General features: G+C 56.4%; 1 protein-coding gene across 2 annotated transcripts in view; it reads left to right on the top strand.

The window, feature by feature from the left end:
- Window positions 1-23,995, top strand: part of SCN4A (sodium voltage-gated channel alpha subunit 4) — a 43,350-nt gene that overhangs the window by 1,750 nt on the left and 17,605 nt on the right. Inside the window, exons 1-15 of one of the 2 annotated variants that reach the window (XM_058857950.1) lie at window positions 501-515; window positions 8,582-8,880; window positions 9,135-9,255; window positions 10,171-10,258; window positions 10,912-11,040; window positions 11,139-11,230; window positions 12,772-13,089; window positions 14,752-14,815; window positions 15,395-15,536; window positions 16,282-16,494; window positions 17,294-17,449; window positions 17,671-17,794; window positions 18,947-19,185; window positions 20,921-21,094; window positions 21,371-21,727. In XM_058857950.1, coding sequence (XP_058713933.1) covers window positions 8,617-8,880; window positions 9,135-9,255; window positions 10,171-10,258; window positions 10,912-11,040; window positions 11,139-11,230; window positions 12,772-13,089; window positions 14,752-14,815; window positions 15,395-15,536; window positions 16,282-16,494; window positions 17,294-17,449; window positions 17,671-17,794; window positions 18,947-19,185; window positions 20,921-21,094; window positions 21,371-21,727 — 2,481 coding nt within the window. In that variant the 5' untranslated portion in view covers window positions 501-515; window positions 8,582-8,616. Of the gene's footprint in view, window positions 1-500; window positions 516-8,581; window positions 8,881-9,134; window positions 9,256-10,170; window positions 10,259-10,911; window positions 11,041-11,138; window positions 11,231-12,771; window positions 13,090-14,751; window positions 14,816-15,394; window positions 15,537-16,281; window positions 16,495-17,293; window positions 17,450-17,670; window positions 17,795-18,946; window positions 19,186-20,920; window positions 21,095-21,370; window positions 21,728-23,995 lie in introns of those variants that run through there. The other variant, XM_058857952.1, reaches the window with a different exon arrangement.

Below are 23,995 nucleotides of genomic sequence, written 5' to 3'. Positions count from 1 at the left end.
TTGGGGGGGGAGAAGTATATTTACAGGAACTGATTAACAAGCACAAAGTCCTGCCTTGACTCTACTGTGCTAATATTCAAATAGCATTTTCTACTTTCTGATGCATGCAGAAGGGTCCAGTTCGGGCAAAAGGGCTCTGTGGAGTCCCTTGGGCAGCTCCAGCTCCCACTCAAGGAAATTTGCTGGATTTGGGGTGGGAGAGCGAGCGGCAGAGCCATGAGGAGACACCCAGCACTTTTTCTGTTTACAGCAGGTTGGAATAATGAGGTGGTTTCTGTGCAGGGAGAAAGGGGAGAAGGTGATGGATGCTTTGGGAAGTTGGGAGGGAAAAGATCCCAGTTTAGCTCAGGAGAGAGCAGGGAGGATGCTCAGCCTCTGTGCCTGTGCCATTGCCTCCCTCCTGGGATTCATTAATCCCTGGGAATATTTTGCTTTTAGGTCCCCATTCTCCATTTCCAGGTGGATATGAATGAGGTCCCTTGGGCTGTGAGGCTCAGCATCTCTGACAGCTCCAGGTACTCCGTGCTGGTCCTGGTTTGCAGGTGTCTGGTCCAGGGAATTGGGATCCAGAGGCTGCAATGGGAAAAGGGGCATCCTCCAGCCCTGGGAAGTTGCAGAGCTCCCGATACTGCAAATCCCAGGGGAGCAGTGGGGCTGGAATCTGCCCCTGGTGCTGTGCTGGGGACCCCTGGGGGAGCTGGTGTCTCTCCTGGCATCTCCCTCAGGGGGGACATCCCTGCCCCCCGTGCCCCCGAGCCTGGGGGACTCTGGGGGCAGCAGGTCACTCCAGCCCCACGCCATCCTCCCTTCTCCCTCGCTGTCCCCTCGCTGTCCCCTCGCTGTCCCCTCGCTGTCCCTTCGCTGTCCTCCCAGCACGGCTCAGATCTTTTCCAAGCCTGACACGGGAGCTGCTGGCAGGGAGGAGCCGCAGCTCTGGATGACACCCGAGTGCAGGGTGGGCAGTGGGCAAGCGCAGGGTCCCCACTTTAACCCTTCCCTGGCTGTTCAAGCCCCCCAAAATAACCCCGAACCGCCGGCCAGCCCGGTGTCCCCTTTCCATCAATTCCCTGTCCCCCAGCAGGGACAGCAGGAGTGGGGATGGGGTTGCATCCCCGGCTCCAGGCAGGAACGGGTCAGTGCGTGGCTGCAGGATGGTGCAACCTCCTATTTCCATCCGCGGCCGGGGAGAGTATCCCAGGATTTCACAGCTCCCGGGCTGTGTGTGCCACCCCGCCCCGAGCACAGCAGGTACAGCCTCAGGGCACCGAGCCCCCGGAGCTCCAGAGCAGCAGCGATTCGGGAATTGTAGGGAATTCATTCCCACATGGGTTTGATTCTGGCGCAGGAGCGGAGGAGCCTCTGCAGGGCTGGAGTTTTGGGGTTGGTGTCCCAAACAGGAGGAGCTGTGCCCTTGGAGGTTCAACACGGAGGATTTGGCTCTCCAAAGGAAGGCAGTGCCGGGATGGGCTCGGTGGAGTCTTTGCAAGGAGCTGGAGGAGGGAGCAGCACCGTTTTTGGCAGGTGCAGAGCACCCAAAGCAGTGCAGGGCACCCAAAGCAGTGCAGGGCACCCAAAGCAGTGCAGAGCCCATGGAAGGTGCTGCTGGAATGGGACACAATTCCAGTGAATTGTGCATCCATCCTGTTCCATGGAAATGTGCTGGCACAGCTGCTGGGTGTCCTTGTCCCAGAGCAGCAGGAGGCTGGAGAGTGTTGGCTGGCACCAGGAAAAGGCTGGACAGTGTTGGGAGGGCTCCTCTTTGTTTGAGACAGGCAAAAAGCAGCGGAGCTGCATCGTTTCCATAGCAGGGAATTCATTCTCTGTGTGCTTAAAATCACAGAATTAGGGAATGGTTTGGCTTGGAAAGGCCTTAAAGCTCAGCTCATTCCATGGGCAGGGATATCTTCCAGTATCCCACGCAGCTCCAAGCCCCATCCAACCTGGCCTTGGACACTTCCAGAGATCCAGGTGCAGCCACGGCTGGATTTCTCTGGGAAATCCATTCTAGCCCCTCAGCACACTCCCAGGGAACAATTCCTGCCCAATATCCCATCCATCCCTGCCCTCTGGCACTGGGAGCCATTCCCTGTGTCCTGTTCCTCCTGTCCTTGTCCCAAGTCCCCAGGTCCAGCCCACGCAGCCCCCCCAGTGCCCTGTGCTGCTGCCCTGGGTGGCCAAGGAGGGCCTTGGCAGGGGCACTGCGGTGGCACCTGAGGAGCAGGAGCTGCATCTCTGTCCCTGCTCTGCCTGGGAAACGACATCCAGCACTGCTGGGCTGGCTCTGGAATCATTTCCCAAGGGCTTTCAGCAGACTGAACCCCCTGGCTGGGTTCGGGGTGGATTTCAGGCAGCCCATGGTGATGGATGCGCTTGGAAACCTCCCACATTCCTGCTGGCACACTTGGCTTGGGCCACGCTGCAGGCAGAGCAACAAACCCCACCCAGAGCAGGGTAAAGAGCCACGGTGGTGACAGGAACCGGCACTGGGGACATGTCACTCACGGGAGCCACCAGTGCCAGAGGTGTCTGAGCCACACCGCCCCGCTGAGCGCTTAAAACCCTCTGCAATTCAAATGATAATGCTGGAAAATTAATTAATTTTTTTTTTCCTCGCTCTCTTAGTCTTCTGAGGGAACAGGCTTGGGGGGACTTAATTTTCTCAATGGTATTGTTTTCTTGTGAAAATCACCCACCCTCTGCCTTTAAAGCAGCCTAAAAACCCAGTGAGTTCCCAGAACCACCGTGGTGGTGGAATTCCAGCATCCCTCAGCAGTGTCCTAAGAGCCATTTGTGTGTAAAGGGAAGTTTTGGAGATTTCCTGTATCAGATGGTTTTTGGAATGGAGTTACAGCGTAGAATTAAGGGATCAATATTTATCCAGGGATGGAAGCTTCAAACTCTTCAGTGGCACTGAAAGGGATGTAAATTTGTTTATAAAATTGTTGATTTTGTCTGGCACAACTGAGGGTGTTCTCAAGTTCCTGAGAGAAACAACCATAATCCTGAAAATGCCAATGCCCTTCTCAGCCCCTGGGAAATCTGCAGGACCTGAGGTGAATCTCCCCCACCTGCAGGATTGAAGTTCTCCACCCCCTGTGCCACACGTGCATAAAAAATCTATTTCATGACAGATTTTTTCAATATTCCTAAGTTTTATCCTAAAACTTGTGGAAAATACAGTCAGAACTAAACAAATAAACATCCCATAGGACTTGTTCAGCCCATGGTATCTCTAGGACCACACCAGGAAGGTTTTCTAGAGCCATCAGACTTTCCAACAGAGCTTCTGTAACCCTGCAGATTCCTGGTGCGCCGGCTGGGTTTGGAGCAAATTTGTGTTTTCCTGGCAGCCTAATCCATGGAATTTGGTTTTTTTTTAAAACTATTCAATGCATGCAGGGGTGGGGAGAGGGTTTCATGGGCACACAGCAGGGTTGGCAGAACAGAGTTGGGAATGGCTCAGGAATCTCAGAATCATGGAATGGGTTGGGTCAGAAGTGACCTTAAAAACCATTTAATTCCACCCCTGCCATGGCAGAGACACCCCCCACTGTCCCAGGCTGCTCCAGCCCCAATGTCCAGCCTGGCCTTGGGCACTTCCAGGGATCCAGGGGCAGCCCCAGCTGCTCTGGGCACCCTGTGCCAGGGCCTGCCCACCCTGCCAGGGAACAATTCCTGCCCAATATCCCATCCAGCCCTGCCCTCTGGCACTGGGAGCCATTCCCTGCCTCCTGTCCCTTCATCCCTTGTCTGCAGTCCCTCTCCAGCTCTCCTGGAGCCCCTTTAGGCCCTGCAAGGGGCTCTGAGCTCTCCCTGGAGCTTCTCCTCTCCAGGTGAACATTCCCAGCTCTCCCAGCCTGGCTCCAGAGGGGCTCCTGGTCTCCTCTGGCCTCACCCCACAGAATCTCTACCCTCCCTTTCCCTGCTGCCCCGGGAAGGCAGCCCAGGACAGGACTGGGGGAAAGCTGCTCCTGGAGGATGTGCAGGGGAGGGGGATGGTGTCCATGCAGAGCCGGGGACATCCCCGAGCTCCCAGGACTGAGCTGTGACAGCCCCAAACCGTGTGGGACCAGCTGGGCCCCACTGCCCCATCCTGCCCCACATGGTGGGGATGCAGAGGGAGGGCTTTTCCTGTGGGCATCAGCCCCGGGTGCCCTTGGGGTGGAGGTGGTGTCTGGGGGGGCTCTGGGAGGCACGGGGGGGATGCTGCAGGATTGTGCTGGGCTGGTTTGGGCTGGGCTGTGACAGGCTCTGAGTGCTGGGTGCTAACACAGCTCCCGAGCGAGGCCAGCCCTGGTTGGCACCGTCTGTCCCCTCGCTGCCCTGGTCACACGAGTCCCTTGTCCCACACTAATCCCTGCCCAGGGCCCCGGGCCTGGCTCTGCTCTTCCTGCTGAGTGAAGCTCATTTACACCTGCTCGGGGCCGGGCCGGGTGTTTTCTCTCTTGGACTCGTGTCCCCGTTGGTCTCTGCGGGGTTTTTTTCGGGATGAGCCTTGCAGGGCAGCTTTACAGGTGAACTTCTCTTAGAGGAGGTCAGGGCAGCTCCTTGAGCTGCATTTGGATGGTCTCATCCCACTGCTGCTCCCGATGTCCGTAGAGCTGGGATCTCCTGGGAGCAGCATCCACCCTTGGCACACCCCCAGTTGTGCCTGTCCCGCTAACCCAGCCCTGAGTGTGGTGAGGGGAAAACTGCATCACTCTGGGCTGGTTCTGTGAGCAACTCCAGGGCTGCAGATGCTCCCCCAGAGGACAGGAGACTCCAGGTTTGCAGGTGATCCCCCAGAACCTTCCTTAGGGAGGGAGAAGCTGGAGCCTGGGTCAGGCAGGTGGGGGGAGACCCCAAGCCCCTGTGTCCCCCAGGGCCAAGAATGTCCTCCCCTCTCTTCCTCGGCCCATGGGAGGTTATTTTCTGGGCAGAATTAAGTGCCTGGATGGGGTGACTTTTCCAGCAGCCTCAGACAGGACCTGCCACCCTCTTTCCTGTTATACAGAACCTCTTACACATCCCTGGGAGCTCCCAGACCAGTCCTGTTATTTTGGTGCCTGATTCCTTTGTGTGCCCTCAGAGCAGCAAAAATATCCCTGGGAACTGAATTCTCTCCAAGTGCAGCCCAGGCACCCCTCAGCCAGGAGCTGCTCCCAGCTCCCTGCTGGCAATTCCTGATGCAGGAACTGGGGGTTGAGATGTTCATCCAGGACATGCCATGGGCAGTGTCCCAAAGCTGCAGTTCTGTGTCACAGCAAACAGGACTCATGCAGCTTAGATGGGTGGCCAACATTTAAGAAGCAAATAAATCAGTGCTCTGTAGAGACATTTTAAGTGATTGATTTCCCAGCAGGAAGGATGATGGGGCAGGGATCTTCCTTAATCAGGGACTCTTGGAGGACTCAGGTCCTGGAGAGCTGGGCCAGAGCCCCGAGGGAGCTCGTGGGTGATTTGTGCCCAGGGCAGCACCTGTCACTGGGCCTGAGCTGCCTTTACCTATGGAGGCGCAAAGAGTTTGATCTGGGTTATTTATAGGAGCTGCTAAAAATGTGCCAGGATGTGCCAGGGCAGGGGCAGGGGCTGCTCCTGTTCCCATGGGCCGGGACTGGTCCCTGGGTGGGATCCTTCACCTGGGCTGGGGGACCCGGCCGTGTTTCCCCCCTTGTCCCGGCTGCACCAGGGTGGGACCGGCTCTTCTGGGGACAGGGGGTGCTGGGCTGAGCCCCCATGGAGCCTGGGCTTGGCTTTGGTTCCGAATTCGGGCAGCAAGCAGAGATGCTGGTGGCTTCCCTACTGCGGTGTGTGGGATGTGGACACGGGATTAGCCCTGCTCCTGCTCCCTGGAGCCATCCCATCCTCTCTGGGTGGCCCCAAAGGGCTCAGAGAAGGACCAGGAGCTGCAAAAAACACCAAAAAGCCGAAAAGAATTCTCATGCCGGGGCAACACCCCGCTTTGAGCCTCCCAGTGTGACGCCGGGCAGCGCTGCCCTGCCCCAGCATCTCCCCCGGCGCCGCCGGCCCCGCTCCCCGGGCTGGGGAGCGGCTCGGTGGCTCCGGCCCAGCCGCAGGGACAGCGACACGGGCGGCAGCACAGCCGGGGCTGCTCCCGCCGGGTCAGGAATGAGCAGAGTCATGGGGCTGCAGAAACCCGAGCCCGGCAATGATCGCTGGTGGCAGCTGGAGGCAGAGCTGGGACAGCGCCCCCGGCACTGCACCGGCCCGGGCTCCTCCCGACAGCTCCGCAAATCCCCATTTCCAGGGAAATCGCCCAGAGCAACGAGCTCCTCTGAGTCCTCAGAGCTGGCAGAGAGGTGGGAAGGTCCCCTGTGGGCACTATGGGTCCTGCTGGATCATGGGTGCTGTGATCCCCTGCACCAGCGCTTTCCCACTGGGATTTGGGGTGATAAAGCCAGACACAGCCCTGTGCTTTTTGGCTTTTTGGCTTTTTTGAGCCCCCTGTTACCCAAAGCTGCTCATGAAGAGCAGGAAGTGGGTGTAATCCAGAGTAACCCCGTGAGAAGCAGCACTGGCAGCACCTCTGCCCCCTGCCTGGGCATTGTCCCCTCCCAGACACACCTGGGGCCCCAAATTCCCTTTTTGTTCATTTTGATGAGGTCCCACCTCTGGGGTCCATCCACCCCTCCCTCCCCATGGGGGACCTGCTCTGGGCTCTGTTTTGCAGCAGTTGGGGCCACAAGTTGGGCTGGGGCCAGTCTCCACTTTGCAGTGATGTGACTCAGTTTGTGCCATTAAATAACCCCGTTCAGCGAGGACAAAACTCTCCCTAAAGCAGATGGAGTCAGAGAATCCTTCAGGTTGGAAAAGCCCTCAGAGATCATCAAGCTCAACTGTTCCCCCAGCACTGCCAAGGCCACCACTGGCCCCTGTCCCCAAGTTCCACATCCACATGGCTTTTAAAGCCCTCCAGGGATGGGGACTCCACCACTGCCCTGGGCCGCCTGTTCCAAAGTCTGACCAACTTTTCCATGAAGAAAGTTTCCCAACACCCAATTTAAACCTCCCCCAGCACAGCCATTCCCTCTCCTCCTGTCCCTGTTCCTGGGAGCAGAGCCCACCTCCCCGGCTGTCCCCTCCAGTCAGGGACTTGTGGAGAGACAGAAGGGCCCCCTGAGCCTCCTTTGCTGCAGCTGAGCCCCCCCAGCTCCATTTCCAGTCTCTTTTCCCACCAGGGCTGTAAATATCTAGTTTTCCCTAATCCCAAAAGGCTGAGGATTTGCAGCTCTCAACACAGCAGGGCTGGGGCTGTAGGGAGTATTGATCCTGGAGGTTTTTTGGGGGCAGGTGCTTGGCAGCTTCACAGAAAGTTTGGGTTTGCCAGTGGGATGCTTGGTTTGGGAGGGTGAGGCACAGAGGCACAGCTGTCCCCGTATCCATGAAAAGCAGTGTTGAGTTTTATGGAATATTGGCTCATATCCCACACAATCTGGTGGTTATGGGGCATTATCAAGGCACAGGGGCTCAAAGCAAGAACCTCTGTGGTATTGGGGGAACCTCTACCAGCATCTCCACCTCTCCCAGGGCATGGCAGACTCTTCCCACAGGTGCAGCCACTGCTCTCCTCCACACTTCCCTCTCTCCAACCCTTTTTGTGCAGCAGAACATCCTCACCTCTCCTAACCCACCCACCTTATTCCTTCTGGGAAGTCATCCTGATCCTTGTTACATTCAAAAGTGCCATTACTACTTCACTTTTTGGCTCAGGATATGCCTTTAACGCTTCCTGGGAGCAGAGCCACCCAGCAGTGCAGGTTCCTCATGCTTCCCATGGCTGGGAGCTGTGCCAGGGCCACGGCCCTGCAGGGCCCAGCTCCTCTGGCTGAGGAACCTCTTGTTTAGGGCACCACAGGCCCCTTGCAGGAGCTGCAGGAGCAAAGCTGTTGATACCCTGCCAAGGGGAGGCAGCTGGAGCGGGGCTGCTGTTTCCCAAGGTGTTTGGTTGTGTTGAAACACCGTGTTTGGGTTGTGGAAATGCACAGCCAGGTGGTGACAGGGACACCGGGTGTCCCAGCCTCATGGTGCCTCCTGATTGGAGGCAGAATCACAGAATCACAGAATTAATGAATTGGAAAAGACCTTTGAGATCTTCAAGTCCAACCATGACCCAACACTCTCTTGTCACCCAGACCATGGCACTCAGGGCCACATCCAGGCTTTCCTTAAACACCTCCAGGGACGGTGACTCCACCACCTCCCTGAGCAGCCCCTTCCAATGCCCAGTCTGTCTGGGAAAAAATTGATGTCCAGCCTCAACTTCCCCTGGTGCAGCTTAAGGCTGTGTCTCCTTGTCCCATCACTGTTCTTGGGAGCAGAGCCTGCCCATCCTGTCAGGGAGTTGTGGAGAGCCAGGAGGTCCCGTCTGAGCCTCCTCCAGGCTGAGGCTTCCCAGCTCCAAATGGGAGTGGGGTCTGAGAGGAGCAGGAACACATGGGGTGCTGCGTGATCCACACATGATGACCTTCCCTGCGAGCTCAGTATTTCTGCCATAAACCCATTTGCTCAAACCCCACTGAGAGCCTCCACCAAATGTCCCCAAGATGTCTCCAGCTGGTATTTCAGCCCGTTGTCCCTGCAGGCTGGGCAGGGGTGGCCCGGAAGCAGAATGAGAGGATGGCCGGCCTGCCGCACATCCCGGGCCCCGAAAACCTGCGCCCCTTCACCCCGGCCTCGCTGGCCGCCATCGAGCAGCGCATGGCCGAGGCCGAGGCGCTCCGGATAAAGCGGCAGCATGTGGAGATGCCTGAGGAAGAGGAGATCAAGCCCAGCAGTGACCTGGAAGCCGGCAAGAACCTGCCCCTCATCTATGGTGACCCACCCCTGGAGCTCATCGGGACCCCCCTGGAGGACCTGGACCCTTTCTACAAGGACAAGAAGGTGAGGGCCAGAGCTTTCTAAGGTGTAAGTCCCAAGCAAAAGACCAAGCAGGGACCTCCTGTGCTTTCCACCGTGCTTACCTGAGCCCATCCTGGTGATCCACCACCCCAGACTGCTGTGGTTGCTTCTCTTCCAAAGCAGAGAGGATCTCCAAGCCTTTGGAGCTCCAAACATGCAGAGGGCTCTCCCCTCCCTTGGTTGGTGGTGTTTTGGGGGTGCAGAAGGACTAACCACCCCCTCTCTTATCTCCACAGACATTCATAGTCCTCAACAAGGGCAAGTCCATCTTCCGCTTCTCAGCCACCCCTGCCCTCTACATGCTGGGGCCCTTCCACCCCATCCGCAGAGGAGCCATCAAAGTCCTCATCCATTCATATCCTTGATCTCTGGGATGCTGCTCCACGGTGAAACCCTGGTGCTCAGATCCAAACAGGACAGGGACAAGGGAAGGTGTTCATGATGGGGTGGTGAGGAAACTTCTGGGACCCCAGCACAGCCAGGACCTGCTGTCCAGTGCTGTAGTCTGAGGAGTAGCACCTTCGTGGCACCGAGAGCTCGCTCTTGGTTGGAGAAGGGAGGAATCAGTTTGGATGGAGAAGGGAAGAAGCTCAAGTGGTGAAGCTTCCTAGGGAGAGGTTGAAGGGTTTTGAGGCCTGGGCAGACTTGGAAAGGAAGGGAAATGCTCATGGGTCAGGGGATCTGGTCCCACTGGGAGGTGGGTGAGTAGGGGAGCTCCAAGGAGGCTTTGGGAGAGGGAAGCAGAGGAATCAGGACAGAGAGGGAATGCAGGAAAGGAGCCCAAGAGCGTGAGGGGCACTGCAGGGTGGGTGGAAATGATCCCAGCAGAGCTCTGGAGGAAGTGAGGATTTATTGCCATGAGGGAGGAGGAAAAGAGGGAGGTTTTGTGGCAGAGGGGTCTAAGCCCAAGAGTTAGAACTTTCTTGAAAGGGGCTGATGGTTTTTGAGGTCTGGAGCGACTATGAAAGGAAGGGAAAGCTGTACCCCAAGGTGATGGAGAGGAAGGAGCACAGGGGGTGGAATGGGAGGCAGAACAATCACGACAGAGCTGGGAAGGGGTGCAGAAAGGAAGAGAAGGGGCTGGGCCCATGCATGGGAGCAGAGAGGAAAAGAGGAAAGTGGGAGCACGGGACTGAGGTAGGAGGAGCAGGGCAGGGTGAGAGACCAAGGTGGCAGCCAGGACAAGAGGAACAGGAACACTTGGCTTCCTGACCATGGGAAGGGGGGATCCAGGCACCATCCAGAGCATTTGTCCTTGACCAGGTTTTAAATTATTCAGCATGTTCATCATGATCACCATTTTAACCAACTGTGTGTTTATGACAATGAGCAACCCCCCAGCGTGGTCCAAGAACGTGGAGTGAGTCCTGAGACCTCCCCCAGCCACAAGGACAGCCCAGCTTGGCAATGTCCCTCAGGAGGGACAAGACCAAGGCTGGGAGAGGGGGGTGGGGATCTAGGCACCCTTCAGAGCAGGAGAAGTGTCACTGGGAGGTGCTGGTGGCCCTCAGAAGGGATGTCCACACTCTCCGTAGGGCATTGAAGAATGAGAATGTTTCAGAGCTGCCCAAAATCAGGTGGGGTCCCCATGTCTGGAGAGCCCTGAGGAGCAAGTTGGGCTGGGCTGGGCTGGGCTGGGCTGGGCTGGGTCAGCACTGTCAGTCTGGAGTGGCCAAGCTGATCCACCTGTCCAGGGACCATGGACAACTCAGGGGAGAGAGAAAATCCAGCATTTTCTGCTGTTGTTCTGCACAGTCAGGTCTCAGCAGGGCTTTACAGAGAGCATGGGGGTGGTGGGACATCAGCAGGGACAGAGGTGTTGCAGAATGGTCACCACAGGGATTGGTACCTCAAGATGTCCAACCCACCTTACAAGGTGAAGTGAAAATCTCTCCTAGTGCTGAAGCACCCCAAAAACCCATCAGCCCCCAAACTCAAGATATTTCCTCTGGGAAGGGTGGACAGAACCTTGGACCTGGGCAGGTGTCTCCTGAATGATCAGTCCTGTTTCAGATATGCCTTCACTGGGATCTACACCTTCGAGTCTCTCATCAAGATCCTGTCAAGAGGCTTCTGCATCGATGACTTCACATTCCTGCGTGACCCGTGGAACTGGCTGGACTTCATGGTCATCTCCATGGCGTGAGTCCGGTGGGATGGGGAGGACAGGAGGGAAATTTGGATGAATGAGGACTATTCTGGACAGAGCCCCTGGAGCTCTTCCCTCTCCTGTCCCACAGCTACATTACTGAGTTCGTGGACCTGGGGAACATCTCTGCTCTCAGGACCTTCCGTGTCCTCCGTGCCTTGAAAACCATCACAGTGATACCAGGTGGGAATTAGAGAAGGGGCCTCCCCTCTGTGTCTTCCCCTGAGCTCAGGTTCCCAGCAATTCCTGGTTCTTTTGGCAGCTCCAAGAGAACACAGGAAATTAGGTATTTGATAAATTTTCCACATAATTTGGCTTTTGGGTCAGGTGCTGCTGATTTTACATCTTGAAATCAGCTGTACTCATCAGGTTGTTTGGCAGTCCCTGAAGAGGCAGATATGATGTTTTTAAGGCTCCTTGGAGATGAATTAAGGGAATTTGTGCTCCCAGTGGATTTATGGGTTTGACAAACCAAATCTCTCTGTTTTGTGCCCACTGTTGGCTGTTCTGGTGCTGAGTCTGAGATATTTAACAGGTATTGGTTTAACATCACCCTAAACATCCAAACTTGTGTGAGGAGCACCTTACCAAATCCCTCTGATTGCTGATTTCCAAATTTGATACCATTTCAACACTGTGCTTTCAACACCTGGTGCAAGCACACAGAAATCTGAAGCATGAGATTGAACTGAAAATGAAAATTCTTTGCGGTGATTAAATCCTTGTGGTGCCCCTGCAGGCTCCAGATCGTGAGGGTTCACATTTGAGTGGGTTTTTTCTTCATCAAACAGGCTAAAAATTGCATTGAGCAAAATGTAAACTTCTGCTTCTTTCTGGAATGACATCCCCAAGGGCTCTGCAGAAATAGCAATGGCAAAAATAAGCTGGTTTAGAACATCTGACCTTGGTCAGGCCCTTGGAGAACAGGATTTTACCTAAATAGTTTGGGGAACAAGGAGCTGGCAGGAGGACAGGGCTAAAAATCATTTCCTTGGGGAATTTTTTCCATGTGAGAAAGCTCTGGGCTCAGAGAAGCTCTAAAGATGAACATTGGGATGTCCCAGCATTGCCCATCATCCATGCAGACCTTGGCTGATAGGAACTCCATCCTCCATGGAAAAATCCCACTGAGGATCTGTGGATGAGCCTCCTCTGGGGAGGGAACAGTGATGTTCAGGGGAGAGATGGGTTAATCCAGATGCAGATGTCACTTTGCCTTCACTTGGGCACACTTGGGATTTTCCAGCTTGAAGGGATCAGGATGAGGGGTCTGGCTGGGCTCTCAACCACCCAGGGACAGCAGTTAGACCCAGAGGCTTTCCTGGAACTGGGAAAGGTGCACAGGGTCATCCAGCTGGGGCAGCAAAGAGCTTCTCCATGTTGCACTCTAAAGTGCTTCACTCCAGGGGTTTGGTACAAAAAATGCCAGATTGTGGCATTTAGGGCAAAAAGAAAATCCAAAGGAATTGATGGCTTCCAGGTTGGGATGGGCTTTGGTCTGGATACCCCAAGGCTGGGATGGGGAAGTCACCAGCACCAACCCAAAGGTGACAGTTCTGGGGGGCCCAGCCATGTGTGGGGACAGAGCTGGGATGTGGTCTTTGGGACCTGAACTCGGTGGTGACACACGTCCCCACCAAAGCCAGCACCTTTTGGGGACACCACAGCCTGCTCCCCACAATTAACAAACGAGCAACCAGCTTAGTGGTGACACCTCCCCCCAGGGCTGAAGACGATCGTGGGGGCTCTGATCCAGTCGGTGAAGAAGCTCTCGGATGTGATGATCCTCACGGTTTTCTGCCTGAGTGTCTTCGCCCTCATCGGCCTCCAGCTCTTCATGGGCAACCTCCGGCAGAAGTGTGTGCGGTGGCCTCCCCACAACAGCACCTTCCTGGAGGATTTGGGGCTGGACAACGACACCTTGGTCAACTCAACCTTCTATGACTTCATGGATGACTTCACTGGGAACTTCACCGGGAACTTCACCGGGAACTTCACCAGTAACAGCACCTTTGACTTTGAGGCCTACATCAGCGATGAAGGTAAAGCTCCTGCAGCCCCTTCTCCTCTGAGCCCTGACCCTGGTTTGCTCCTCAGTTTCCTGCTCCTGCTGGCCACTCCAAGGCTTGCTCACATGGATCTTCCTGCCAAGGCTGGTGGGTGGAACAGGCTGTGCACCCTCACAGAAGGGACAGATGAGATCACACTCCCCTGGACAGGGAAAATGAGGTCCACCTGGACAAGCTAAGCTCTTCCAGGAAGGCTTCACAACAGGAAGGTTTGGATGGACCAGTGTCTCCATCTCTCTCATTTGATGGTCAGTGCCAATGTCCCATCAGGGTGGTTACAGCAGAGAGACCAAACCCTTGAGGAGCAGGTGGAACTTTGGGTGGAAAAACAGAGGAAAATATGCAGGAATGACATTTTTAACTCACTTTTCACTATCTGGATCCTTCCCCAGGTACCACAGTGCCCAATGAATCCTTTCTGCAACATCAGAAAAGCCTCAGGAGGGGAGGGAGGGGTGGGACCAACACAGGTCCTCAGGAAGGTCTAAGGTGCTCCTTTCCTACCCCTTCTTTGAAAATTTTGCCCAAAATGAGGTGGGTTTTTAGTTTGTTCTTCAGTTTTGAGTTTTTAAACTCCATGAAAATGTAAAACCTCAGCAAATCTGCCTGGTAGAGCTTCAGGGTGGCATGGTGCCCCACAGGGATGCTCCACATCTCATTCAGGGCACTCAGCAGAGCTCAGAAGGCTGGGCTGGGTCTCAGCTGAACTCCTTTGGCCCCACAATCAGCTCTGGTATTCATTACAGGAAGGTTTTGGTAGGAGACAAGTTCAGTCCAAAGGATCTGATGAGCTCCATGCAAAGAGAAGCCACCCAAGGCCATGAGCGCAGCAGAGCAGCTGCTGGGGCCAGGTCAGAAACCTGGAATTGCACAAACAGGATATTTCCTCCCACACAAAGAAGCCTCGTGGCAAGGAGGCAGGCAGAGCCAGGGAGGATTCAAGAAGCTCCACAAGTCCTGGGAGGGCTGTGCTGGGTGATGTTCAGGATTGGATCCAGCTGCCCTTTGCCATACCCAGGTCTGGGATCTGCAGGTGCTCCTCTGTGGCTCTGGGGCAGGTGACCTGTGGTGGCACTCCTTGGCAGCTCCTGTGGCTCTGGAGCCATAAGGAAAAGCTTTATGGACCCCTGGTCTGTGAGCAGGGTTGGGGGTGTCCCCACCAGCAATGGGAGCAGCAGCAGAAGGTGTAGCCATGGAGCAGGAGCAGTTTCCCCAAGTTTTTCTGGGACTCCTGCAGTGCCCCATGCTTGGTGCTTCCTGCAAATGCCCTGATTTCCCAGGAAAACAGGCCAGCCCTGATCCTTTGACCTCATGTTAGCCCATTTTTCCAGATGGCCTGGCCCTGGCCAGATTCAGAGCTGTTTCCATGCTTGGGAGGAACCTGGTTGGATTGATGAAACAATCCCAGGAACTCCCTGAGACAGAGCCGAGACAAACAACAAAGTCAACAGAGAGTAGATACCCATGTGCCTGACACTGGGAGTCAGCAAATTCCCCTGGGATTGTCAAGGAATTTTCCTGACAGCAAGTTGCATCCAAGAGTTTGAAAATCGATGTTTGTGCTTTTCTATTTATTTATTTATTTATTTATTTATTTATTTATTTCTATTCCTTGCTCTTTCCCCACCTGCAAAGCCAATTACTACTTCCTGGAGGGAGCCCTTGATGCCCTGCTCTGTGGGAACAGCAGCGACGCTGGGTGAGTGACACCCTCTTGTCTGGATCGCTGGGAGGGGACAGGAAGCTGGCACAGCTCATGGCACCCCTGATGCTTGGATGGGACAGGGAGGGAGCTGGGAATGTGGCTCTGCAGGGGAGCTGTCCAGGAATCCCAATGGATCAGCTTGGGGACCATCCTGAGGGTATCAGTTGGATCATCCCAATGGTATCAGCTCGAGGGGGTATTGATCCAGGCATCCCAAGTGTAGCAGCTTTGGGCCTATCAGCTGGATCATCCTGAGGGTATCGGCTTGAGGGGGTATCAGTCAGAGCATCCCAGTGGTACCAGCTCCAGGGTATCAGTCTGGCCATCACAACTGAATCAATGTTAGGTGGAGTCTGTTCAGGCATCCCAAATTTATCAGCTCGAGGAGTCTCAGTCCGAGCATCCTGCCTGTATCAGTTTTGGGGGGTATCAGGTATCGGATCAGGTGGTATCAGTCCAGACACCTCCTGTCTCATCCTGGAGGGGAGGGTCCCCCCGCTGCACCCCCTCTCTGCAGGGATGGGTTTGGCTGTGGGGCTGTGCCAGGGTCTCATCCCTGCTGCCCCCCGGCAGGAAGTGCCCCGAGGGCTACGAGTGCATGAAGGCCGGCAGGAACCCCAACTATGGCTACACCAGCTACGACACCTTCAGCTGGGCCTTCCTGGCCCTCTTCCGCCTCATGACCCAGGACTACTGGGAGAACCTCTTCCAGCTGGTAGGCACCACCCCTCCATCCCTGTACAGGTGTTCCTCTTGTTTCCCTGCTGCCCCTGAGGTGAAGGCACTGACTGGAAGCCTCTGGGTCCTTTTCCTGTGTTTTGTGGATCCAGCCAGGATCAGTGAAGATGGGGATGGTGCCATTTACTACGTCCCTACCATGGGAGTGCAGTGCATTTCCCACAGTGCTGTCAGCTCTATCATGGAAGTCAGGGACTGGTAAGATTCTCCAGAGCATCTCTGGTTCGAGCTGAGGGACAGGATGAGGAGGAGAAGCCGTGTCACTTGTCCCCTCATTGAGTTGTCCTCTAGGGGGACACCACAAAACCCCAGCTGACCCTGGCTCCAGAGGCTGGCCAGGTAAAAGGGATCCTACACCTAAAGCTACCCCTGTCCTCTGGAAAGGTTTGCCCAGATGATGATCAGAGTCAGAAAAGGACCGTGTTGGCCTAGAGGTGAGACCTGAGAATGTGGGGGCTGAGCAAAGCGAGTCAGTGATGGAATACTGGTCCCACTTCCATCGCTCCTAGTCCTTGGGAACCTTGGGAACCAAGGCTTCCCTCTGCCTCCCACCAGTCCTAACACAGTGCCTGGGCCTGCAGGAAGGTCCACTGGGCAATGACCAACCCTTGGAGAAGACAGGAGCAAAATATTTCCCTCTTACCACAAGGAGGGTGTCCCAGGGCAGCACCAGGAGCGTCACCAAAGGGACATCATGACATCCCTGCCACCTCTTCCCACAGACACTGCGGGCAGCAGGGAAAACCTACATGATCTTTTTTGTGGTGATCATCTTCCTGGGCTCCTTCTACCTCATCAACCTCATCCTGGCCGTGGTGGCTATGGCTTACGCTGAGCAGAACGATGCCACCATGCTGGAGGAGCAGCAGAAGGAGGAGGAATTCCAGCAGCTCATGGAGCAGCTGAAGAAGCAGCAGGAGGAGCAGGAAAGGCTGGTGAGTGGGAAGAGTGGAAGTCAAAATGAGGGGTCTTGGGAATAGGGAGAAGAAATGGAGACAGCAAGCATGGTGTAAAATCCAAAGAAAAACTCCATTTGGTCCATAGGAAATAGAAAATGAAGTAACTATTTTGGGCATCACATCTGAATCAAAAAACTGCTACTATCATGGGTGGGGACAAAAAAAGCTGAAAAGATCAAATTTCCACATCCAAACCCCAGCCCAGGGTGCACTAAGAGGCAGCAGAGAGGAGCAGCACAGGGGTGAAGTGTTGTTTGAGAGGTGGAGGAGGTGAGGGACATAAAAGGCCTCAGAAGTTCCAGTAGATCTGCAGCACATCAGGAAGCCTGGCAGGAGCCCAGCTCGGTGTCACCAGGGCACAAAGGAGGCCCTGGGAAGATGGGGAAGCTGCAGCACAGCTCAGTGTTTCAGCAAACCCTTGGCTTTGGAGACACAACGAAGGGCTCAAGACACCTCACCAGTGAGATCCTGGTGTCCTATGGGAGCCAAGGAAACCTGGAATAGTGGAAGTGTCCATGCTCATTGCAGGAAGGTGTGAACTTGAAATTTTAATAGCACTTTTGGAAGGAAAAAGACAAAAACCAAAAAGCATTAAAAAGAAACCAAAACAAAAAACAAAAAAACAAAACACCTCCCACTACCCTAGGTTGCTCCAAGCCTCATCCATCCACCACTTCCAGGGATGGAAGGAATTTTCTCACCCCTGGAGCCCTCAGCCACCGTGGGATGTCCCCACGGCTGTGGACACACGGGTGACAGGGACGGGGTTGTGCAGTTGCAGGAACACACATCCAGCAGCGATTCCCTGTCCAGCAGCGTGGCCGGGAAGGGGCACGACTCGGACCTCAACAGTGACCAGGACAAGGCCAAGGACTGCAACGGGCAGGTGGTGCCCAAGATCACCCTGCAGAGATCCGACACCGTGATTGATGTAGGTGCCAGCTCTGTCCCTGCCATCCCTGAGGGTGCCCACCCTGACCAACCTCCTGAGGGGACAGCCTTGTGCCCACCTCGCTATGGGTTGGGTCCTACGAGCCTTTTTGGGGTCCACACCTTGCACTCAGAGGTCTCTCCAGACCATTTCCTGTCTTTTGCCTGCTCTGTCTTTCAGAGCATGGAATAACTCTGCATCCCTCCCTCCTCTCCCGTCAGTTCAACCCCACCTATGAGCCAGAGAAGCCGGATCTCAACCACCTCACTGTGGGCAACCAAGATGGGCCAGGGCTGGAGAAGAGGGTGGGAAGTGCCATCAGTGTCATCTCCAATGCTGTGGAAGGTATGTCCCGCTAGGTGAGGGTCCTGGTCAGTGCTGGAGGGCCTGGGTTGGTGACAGTGGCTGTCCCAAATTTCCAGCCCCACACAAGGGATGACTCCAGCACTGAGATCTCCCTATCAGGTCAGTGATGCTCAAGCCAGACTTTTCATCCCAGCTCGCTAGGATGATGCCTGGAGGCAATAATCCAGTGTCTCACACAAATTAATGGGATTGCAGGCGATTAGAGGAGTCTCCAGAGCCAACTGAGAACTGCTGGGCAGTTTCCTAGGAGCTGCTATGTCAGCTTCAGCAAAAAGCACCATGAACTCAGCAGTTCATGTCCCCTGTCCACCCAAGAACGGGCACAAAACCCTCTGGTTGGCCCAGAGCAGTCCCCTTGGATGTTGTGGGGATCTCAGGGGGCAGGGACACCTCAAATCCTGCCCAGGGGCTGGGAACAGGAGGGAGCAGGAGTGCTGCCCATGCCCAGGCAGTTCCCTGGCTCATCTGCCTTTCCATCCCTCTCCAGTTTGGAGGGCCAGGTCTGCATCATCCCTGCCTGGGCATGGGAAGGCTCCTCCTTTTAGCCCCTGTATTTTTTGGGTGCCACAATAAAAACAAGATCTAAAGCTTTTAGAAAGTGTCCAAAGGAGGGCTAAGAAGATGATGAAGGATCTGGAGGAGCTGCATGAGGAGTGGCTGAGGTCACTTGGTTTGTTCAGCTGGAGAAGAGGAGCCTGAGATCAGACCTCAGCTCCTCCCCAGGGGCAGCTCCAATCTCTGCTCTCTGGGACAGGGACAGGACCCAGGGAACAGCTGGAGCTGGGCCAGGGGAATCTGGGATGGAGATCAGGAAAGGTTCTTCCCCCAGAGGTCCTGGCACTGCCCAGGCTCCCCAGGGAATGGTCCCAGCCCCAAGGCTGCCAGAGCTCCAGGAGAGCTTGGACAACACTCCAGGGATGAACAGGCTGGGATTGTTGGGGGGTCTGGGCAGGCCAGGGGCTGTATCAGTCATCCCTGTGGGTGTCTTCCAGCTCAGGATATTCCATGATATTAAAATCATAGATGATCCAGAGCTGGTCCAAGACCTGAGGAGAACTTCTCCTGAGGATCAGCACTTGCCCACCCAGGTGAGGACAAGATAATCCCACACTTTTCCTTTCCCACCTTCAGAACTGGAAGAAGCTCACCAGAAATGCCCACCCTGGTGGTACAAATTTGCCCACACATTCCTGATCTGGAATTGTTGCCTTCCGTGGGTGAAGCTGAAGGAGTTTGTCAAGCTGGTGGTTATGGACCCTTTTGTGGACCTGGGCATCACCATCTGCATCGTGCTCAACACTCTTTTCATGGCCATGGAGCACTACCCCATGACGGAGGAGTTCGAGAATGTGCTGACCGTGGGGAACCTGGTAGGGAGCTCCATCCCTCCCCCTCGAGCCCCATCCTGCATGGCAGATCCCCTCTGTGTCTGTGTGAAACATCCCAGCTGCTGGCAAAGCACTGCAGGGCTCTGTCCACAGCATCCCTGCTCAGGCCTGGGCTCCGGGATGGCCCAGACCACGGGCACTGATGTGGGATTGGGATCCAGCATTCCCTGCTCCCCTCCTGCTGCAGTCCCTGCCCGGCTCGGCGCATCCTGAGCCAGCCTGAGCCCTGGGTGACACCACAGTGTCCCTGAAAAGCTGGGTGGCCATGGAGCAGAGCAGAGGGTGTTCCAGACTGTGGGAACAAACAGATCCCCACTGAGCAGGAAGCAACAATGCAGCATTAAAATTAGTAATAATCAGGGATTTGCCCAGTGGAATCACTGCAAATCTCGGCTCTCCTGATTTTATGGGTGCATTTAGGGGCTGCTCCTGCTTGGAGCTGGTGACAAATGGCTCTGAGCTGGATGGATCTGCTGGTGGGACAGGGCCAGGAGCCCCCTGGCAGCGGTGGGAAATGCACAAAGGATTGGGAGAGCTCCCATCTCCTCTGCTGCCGCTTTGTCCTGCTCCAGCACTGCCAGGGCCTCTGGAAGCGCAGCCCTGGAGTGACAGATGCTGCTGCCCAGGCAGGCAGGACTGGCTCTGGTTTCCTTCAGGAAATACAAGGGGATTATTAATGGGCCGCTGCTCAAGGCACGGTCGGGCTGAGGCGGCTCCAGCCCTTCCTTGGAGCCAGGAGCGGATTCTGGCTGCGGGTGCAGCCCCGGGGGGATGATCTGCTGGGGAAGGGCCAGGTGGGGGTGGGAGCAAGTGGAGGAGATCCCACTGAGCCAGGGATCCCCCCAATCCCCTGCCCGTGCCCGAGGTGGGAGCTGCAGCACTGCTGCCCGTCCCACCGCAGGGTTAAAGGACAGGGACAGGCATCGGCTGGGAGGAGCAGGACAGGGGATGTTTGTGGGCTGCCGTGTGGGGATCATCCACTGGATACTGGAGCAGGAACAGGACAGGGGACATTTGTGGGCTGGCATGCTGGGGACATGTGGGGACAATCCCCTGGGATACTGAAGGTATCCCAGGGGATACCAGGACAGAGGACGTTTGTGGGCTGGCTTGCAAGGGATGTGTGGGGGACAACCCCTGGGAAGCAGGAACAGCAGCCTCCCTGCTGCTCCTCCCTGCCCAGTGAGGGACAGACCTGTCCCAACACCATCCCCAGTCAGCAGATCTGTCACCGGGCCCCCTGCACGTGCTGTGCCATGGAATTGCAGCAGGGATGTCGATTGTCACCTCGCTGAGCCCTCTCTGCAGTGACACAATACTGCAGGTGCTGTTGTGGGCCCAGGAGAGGAGCAATGTGTAAAATCCAGCTCAGATGTCACAGGGCTCAGGGAGGTGCAGGGGCATCCCAGTAGCAGCCCAGTTCCCAGTGCTGGGCATTCGTGATTTCCCAGTTATTCCAAAGGCATCTCTTTGCCAAGGAGATTTTATTTTTAATTTGCAGCCTCTGTGTCCCTCCAGAGGAATCAGTCACCAGTATTCCCAGTCTGGCTTCACCAGCCACACTGGGCAGCATCTGGGGAGCTTGTTTCCAACTGGGACAGGCCCCAGTGGGGTAAAATGCTTTGGGAATACACCAAAAAAGAGGGATGCTGCCCACCCCAGCCCACAGCTCAGCACCGGTTTATGAACAAGTAATCAAAGGTGCTGCTTCCCACAGGTCTTCACAGGGATCTTCACAGCAGAGATGGTCCTGAAACTCATTGCTCTGGATCCCTATGAGTATTTCCAGCAGGGCTGGAACATCTTCGACAGCTTCATTGTCACTCTGAGCCTGGTGGAGCTGGGCTTGGCCAACGTGCAGGGGCTCTCCGTGCTCCGCTCCTTCCGCCTGGTACGTGCCAGGGGACGCCTGGGCGGTGACAGGGACACGGTGGGGATGGCTTGTCCAGCCTCACTCATGGCTCAGCTTGGGAGGGACCAACTTGGCCCCTGTTAAAGATAAGACTGAGCCAAGTTAAATATTCAGGGAAGTTGGAGTCAGAGCAGTTGGGGGTTTAACCCCTCCTGCCTTGATCAAACGGCCCCAGGAGGGTCAAATGGCAGTGTCACAGCCTCGCTGGCACCTTGTGGCAATGACACCCCCAGCCACCTCCCTTCTCTCCCACAGCTGAGGGTTTTCAAGCTGGCCAAGTCCTGGCCCACCCTCAACATGCTCATCAAGATCATCGGCAACTCCGTGGGTGCCCTGGGCAACCTCACTCTGGTTCTGGCCATCATTGTCTTCATCTTCGCCGTGGTGGGGATGCAGCTCTTTGGCAAGAGCTACATCGAGTGCGTGTGCAAGATCTCTGTGGACTGCACCCTGCCCCGCTGGCACATGAACGACTTCTTCCACTCCTTCCTCATCGTCTTCCGCATCCTCTGCGGGGAGTGGATCGAGACCATGTGGGACTGCATGGAGGTGGCCGGCCAGACCATGTGCCTCATCGTCTTCATGATGGTCATGGTCATCGGGAACCTCGTGGTGAGCCTGGGGGCTGGGGACACCCTCGCTGGGGGCAGGGACAAAGGGGGCATGGGGACATCTCTGTCCAGCTCAGCTCTTCCACAGGGCTGTGCCCGTGCACAGGGGCTGGTTGGAGCTGTGGGGAGTGCAGGGATTCTCCTCCCTGCCCAGGCCCTTAGGATGGGCTGTGTCAGCTCTGTGTGAGAGGGAGAAATGATTCCTGAGAGACCTCCAGCTGAAACCAGACCAGGAACTGGGGGGAAACTGAGGCACAGAAAACACAAATGGGCTTTAGGCAGAGGCAATAGCAACTCTGGGATGAAAAAGCACCCAGCTTCAAGCTGTCCTGTGTCCTCCACTTGGCTTTTCCAGCTTTCCTGCCCCATTTCCCACCCTCTTGATGAGGGATGGAGGCAGAGCTCCATCCATCATCCATCATCCATCCATCCATCATCCATCCATCATCCATCCATCATCCATCCATCCATCATCCATCATCCATCCATCCATCCATCCATCCATCCATCCATCCATCCATCCATCCATCCATCCCCCCCCTTTGCTCCAGGTGTTTCTGGGAGCAGCCCCCCCGCTCCCCCCGCAAGGCTCCTGCAGCTCCCCAACCTCCCCAATCCTCACCGTGCCTCAGGTGGCACCTGGTGATGGCCAACCTCCTTCCCTGTGTCTGTGGGACCCCCTGCTCCCCTCACCCCCACCCTGTCCCCGCCCTCCCCACTCCCCCTGGCTGCCTGTGCTGCCCGAGCTGCAGGTTTGCGAGTTCCAGGCGAGCGTGAAATCCTTTCTAAACTTGGTAACCCCATCGCTGGCAGCTCTGGAGCTTGTTTTGCAGCCTGCGTGGGCCCAGCTCTCCCTTCTTGAGGAGCAGGGCAGGGGAGGGAAGCGCCGACTCGCTCCTATTACTTGCCGGGGTTGTGTAATCCCTTTGGAATTTGCTTTGAAAAACTATCTGCCCCCGGGAGCTGCTGACCCCTGTCCCCAGGGAGGCTCTGAAAGGAGCCCGGGAGAACCCAGAGCAGGCCCCGGCCGGGGTCAGCTTGGAGTGTCCCAGTTTGTGGGCACAAAGCTGGGATTTGGGTGCCCTTCGGCTTCCCTGGCTCATGCCAGGGATTTGAGACTTTGAAGGGAGAAGCCCTGGCTGCAGACCTCGGCCCAGGTCTGCGATGGGCGGTGCTGGGCAGACGAGGGGAGCCCATCTCCCAGCAGCCAGCAAAGGTTTGTGATGCCACCTTTCGAGGGTTCCAGGGGAACCCTGGGTCACGCTGAAAATCACACATGAGGGCACCTGGAAGGAGCAGGAGCCTCTCCAGAACAATCTGCAGGGAGTGCAGGAGTTTGGACTGGGAATCACAGCTGGGGCTCCCTGCAGAGCCCTCCCAAAAGGGGCTCTGGAAAGTTTCCCTCTTCTGGAGCCCATTTTTGGAGTAGCACAGTCCACATCCACCTCTCCAGGAGACTTTTCTGGAGAAGACACAGGGGCAACACAATTTCAGCTGGTGTGGTCAGTGACAGCCCTCACAGGGCTTCAGGTGTCCCCATCCCGGGGCTGTGGGTGTCCCCATCCGGGGGTGCAGGTGTCCCCATCCCGGGGTGAGGGTGTCCCCATCCCGGGGTGAGGGTGTCCCCATCCCGGGGGTGCAGGTGTCCCCATCCCGGGGGTGCAGGTGTCCCCATCCCGGGGGTGAGGGTGTCCCCATCCCGGGGTGAGGGTGTCCCCATCCCAGGGGTGAGGGTGTCCCCATCCCGGGGGTGAGGGTGTCCCCATCCCGGGGGTGCAGGGGTCCCCATCCCGGGGGTGCAGGTGTCCCCATCCCAGGGGTGAGGGTGTCCCCATCCCGGGGTGAGGGTGTCCCCATCCTGGGGGTGCAGGTGTCTCCATCCCGGGGGTGCAGGTGTCCCCATCCCAGGGGTGAGGGTGTCCCCATCCCGGGGTGAGGGTGTCCCCATCCCGGGAGTGCAGGTGTCCCCATCCCGGGGGTGAGGGTGTCCCCATCCCGGGGTGAGGGTGTCTCCATCCCGGGGGTGCAGGTGTCCCCATCCCGGGGTGAGGGTGTCCCCATCCCGGGGGTGAGGGTGTCCCCATCCCGGGGGTGCAGGTGTCCCCATCCCGGGGGTGCAGGTGTCCCCATCCCGGGGTGAGGGTGTCCCCATCCCGGGGGTGTGGGTGTCCCCATCCCGGGGGTGCAGGTGTCTCCATCCCGGGGGTGAGGGTGTCCCCATCCCGGGGTGAGGGTGTCCCCATCCTGGGGGTGCAGGTGTCTCCATCCC

The sequence above is a fragment of the Poecile atricapillus genome, chromosome 27 (genome assembly GCF_030490865.1).
Source record: "Poecile atricapillus isolate bPoeAtr1 chromosome 27, bPoeAtr1.hap1, whole genome shotgun sequence".
Lineage (NCBI taxonomy): Eukaryota > Metazoa > Chordata > Aves > Passeriformes > Paridae > Poecile > Poecile atricapillus.
The sequence above is the reverse complement of the archived record's forward strand: the minus strand, read 5'-3'. Positions and strand labels throughout refer to the sequence as shown.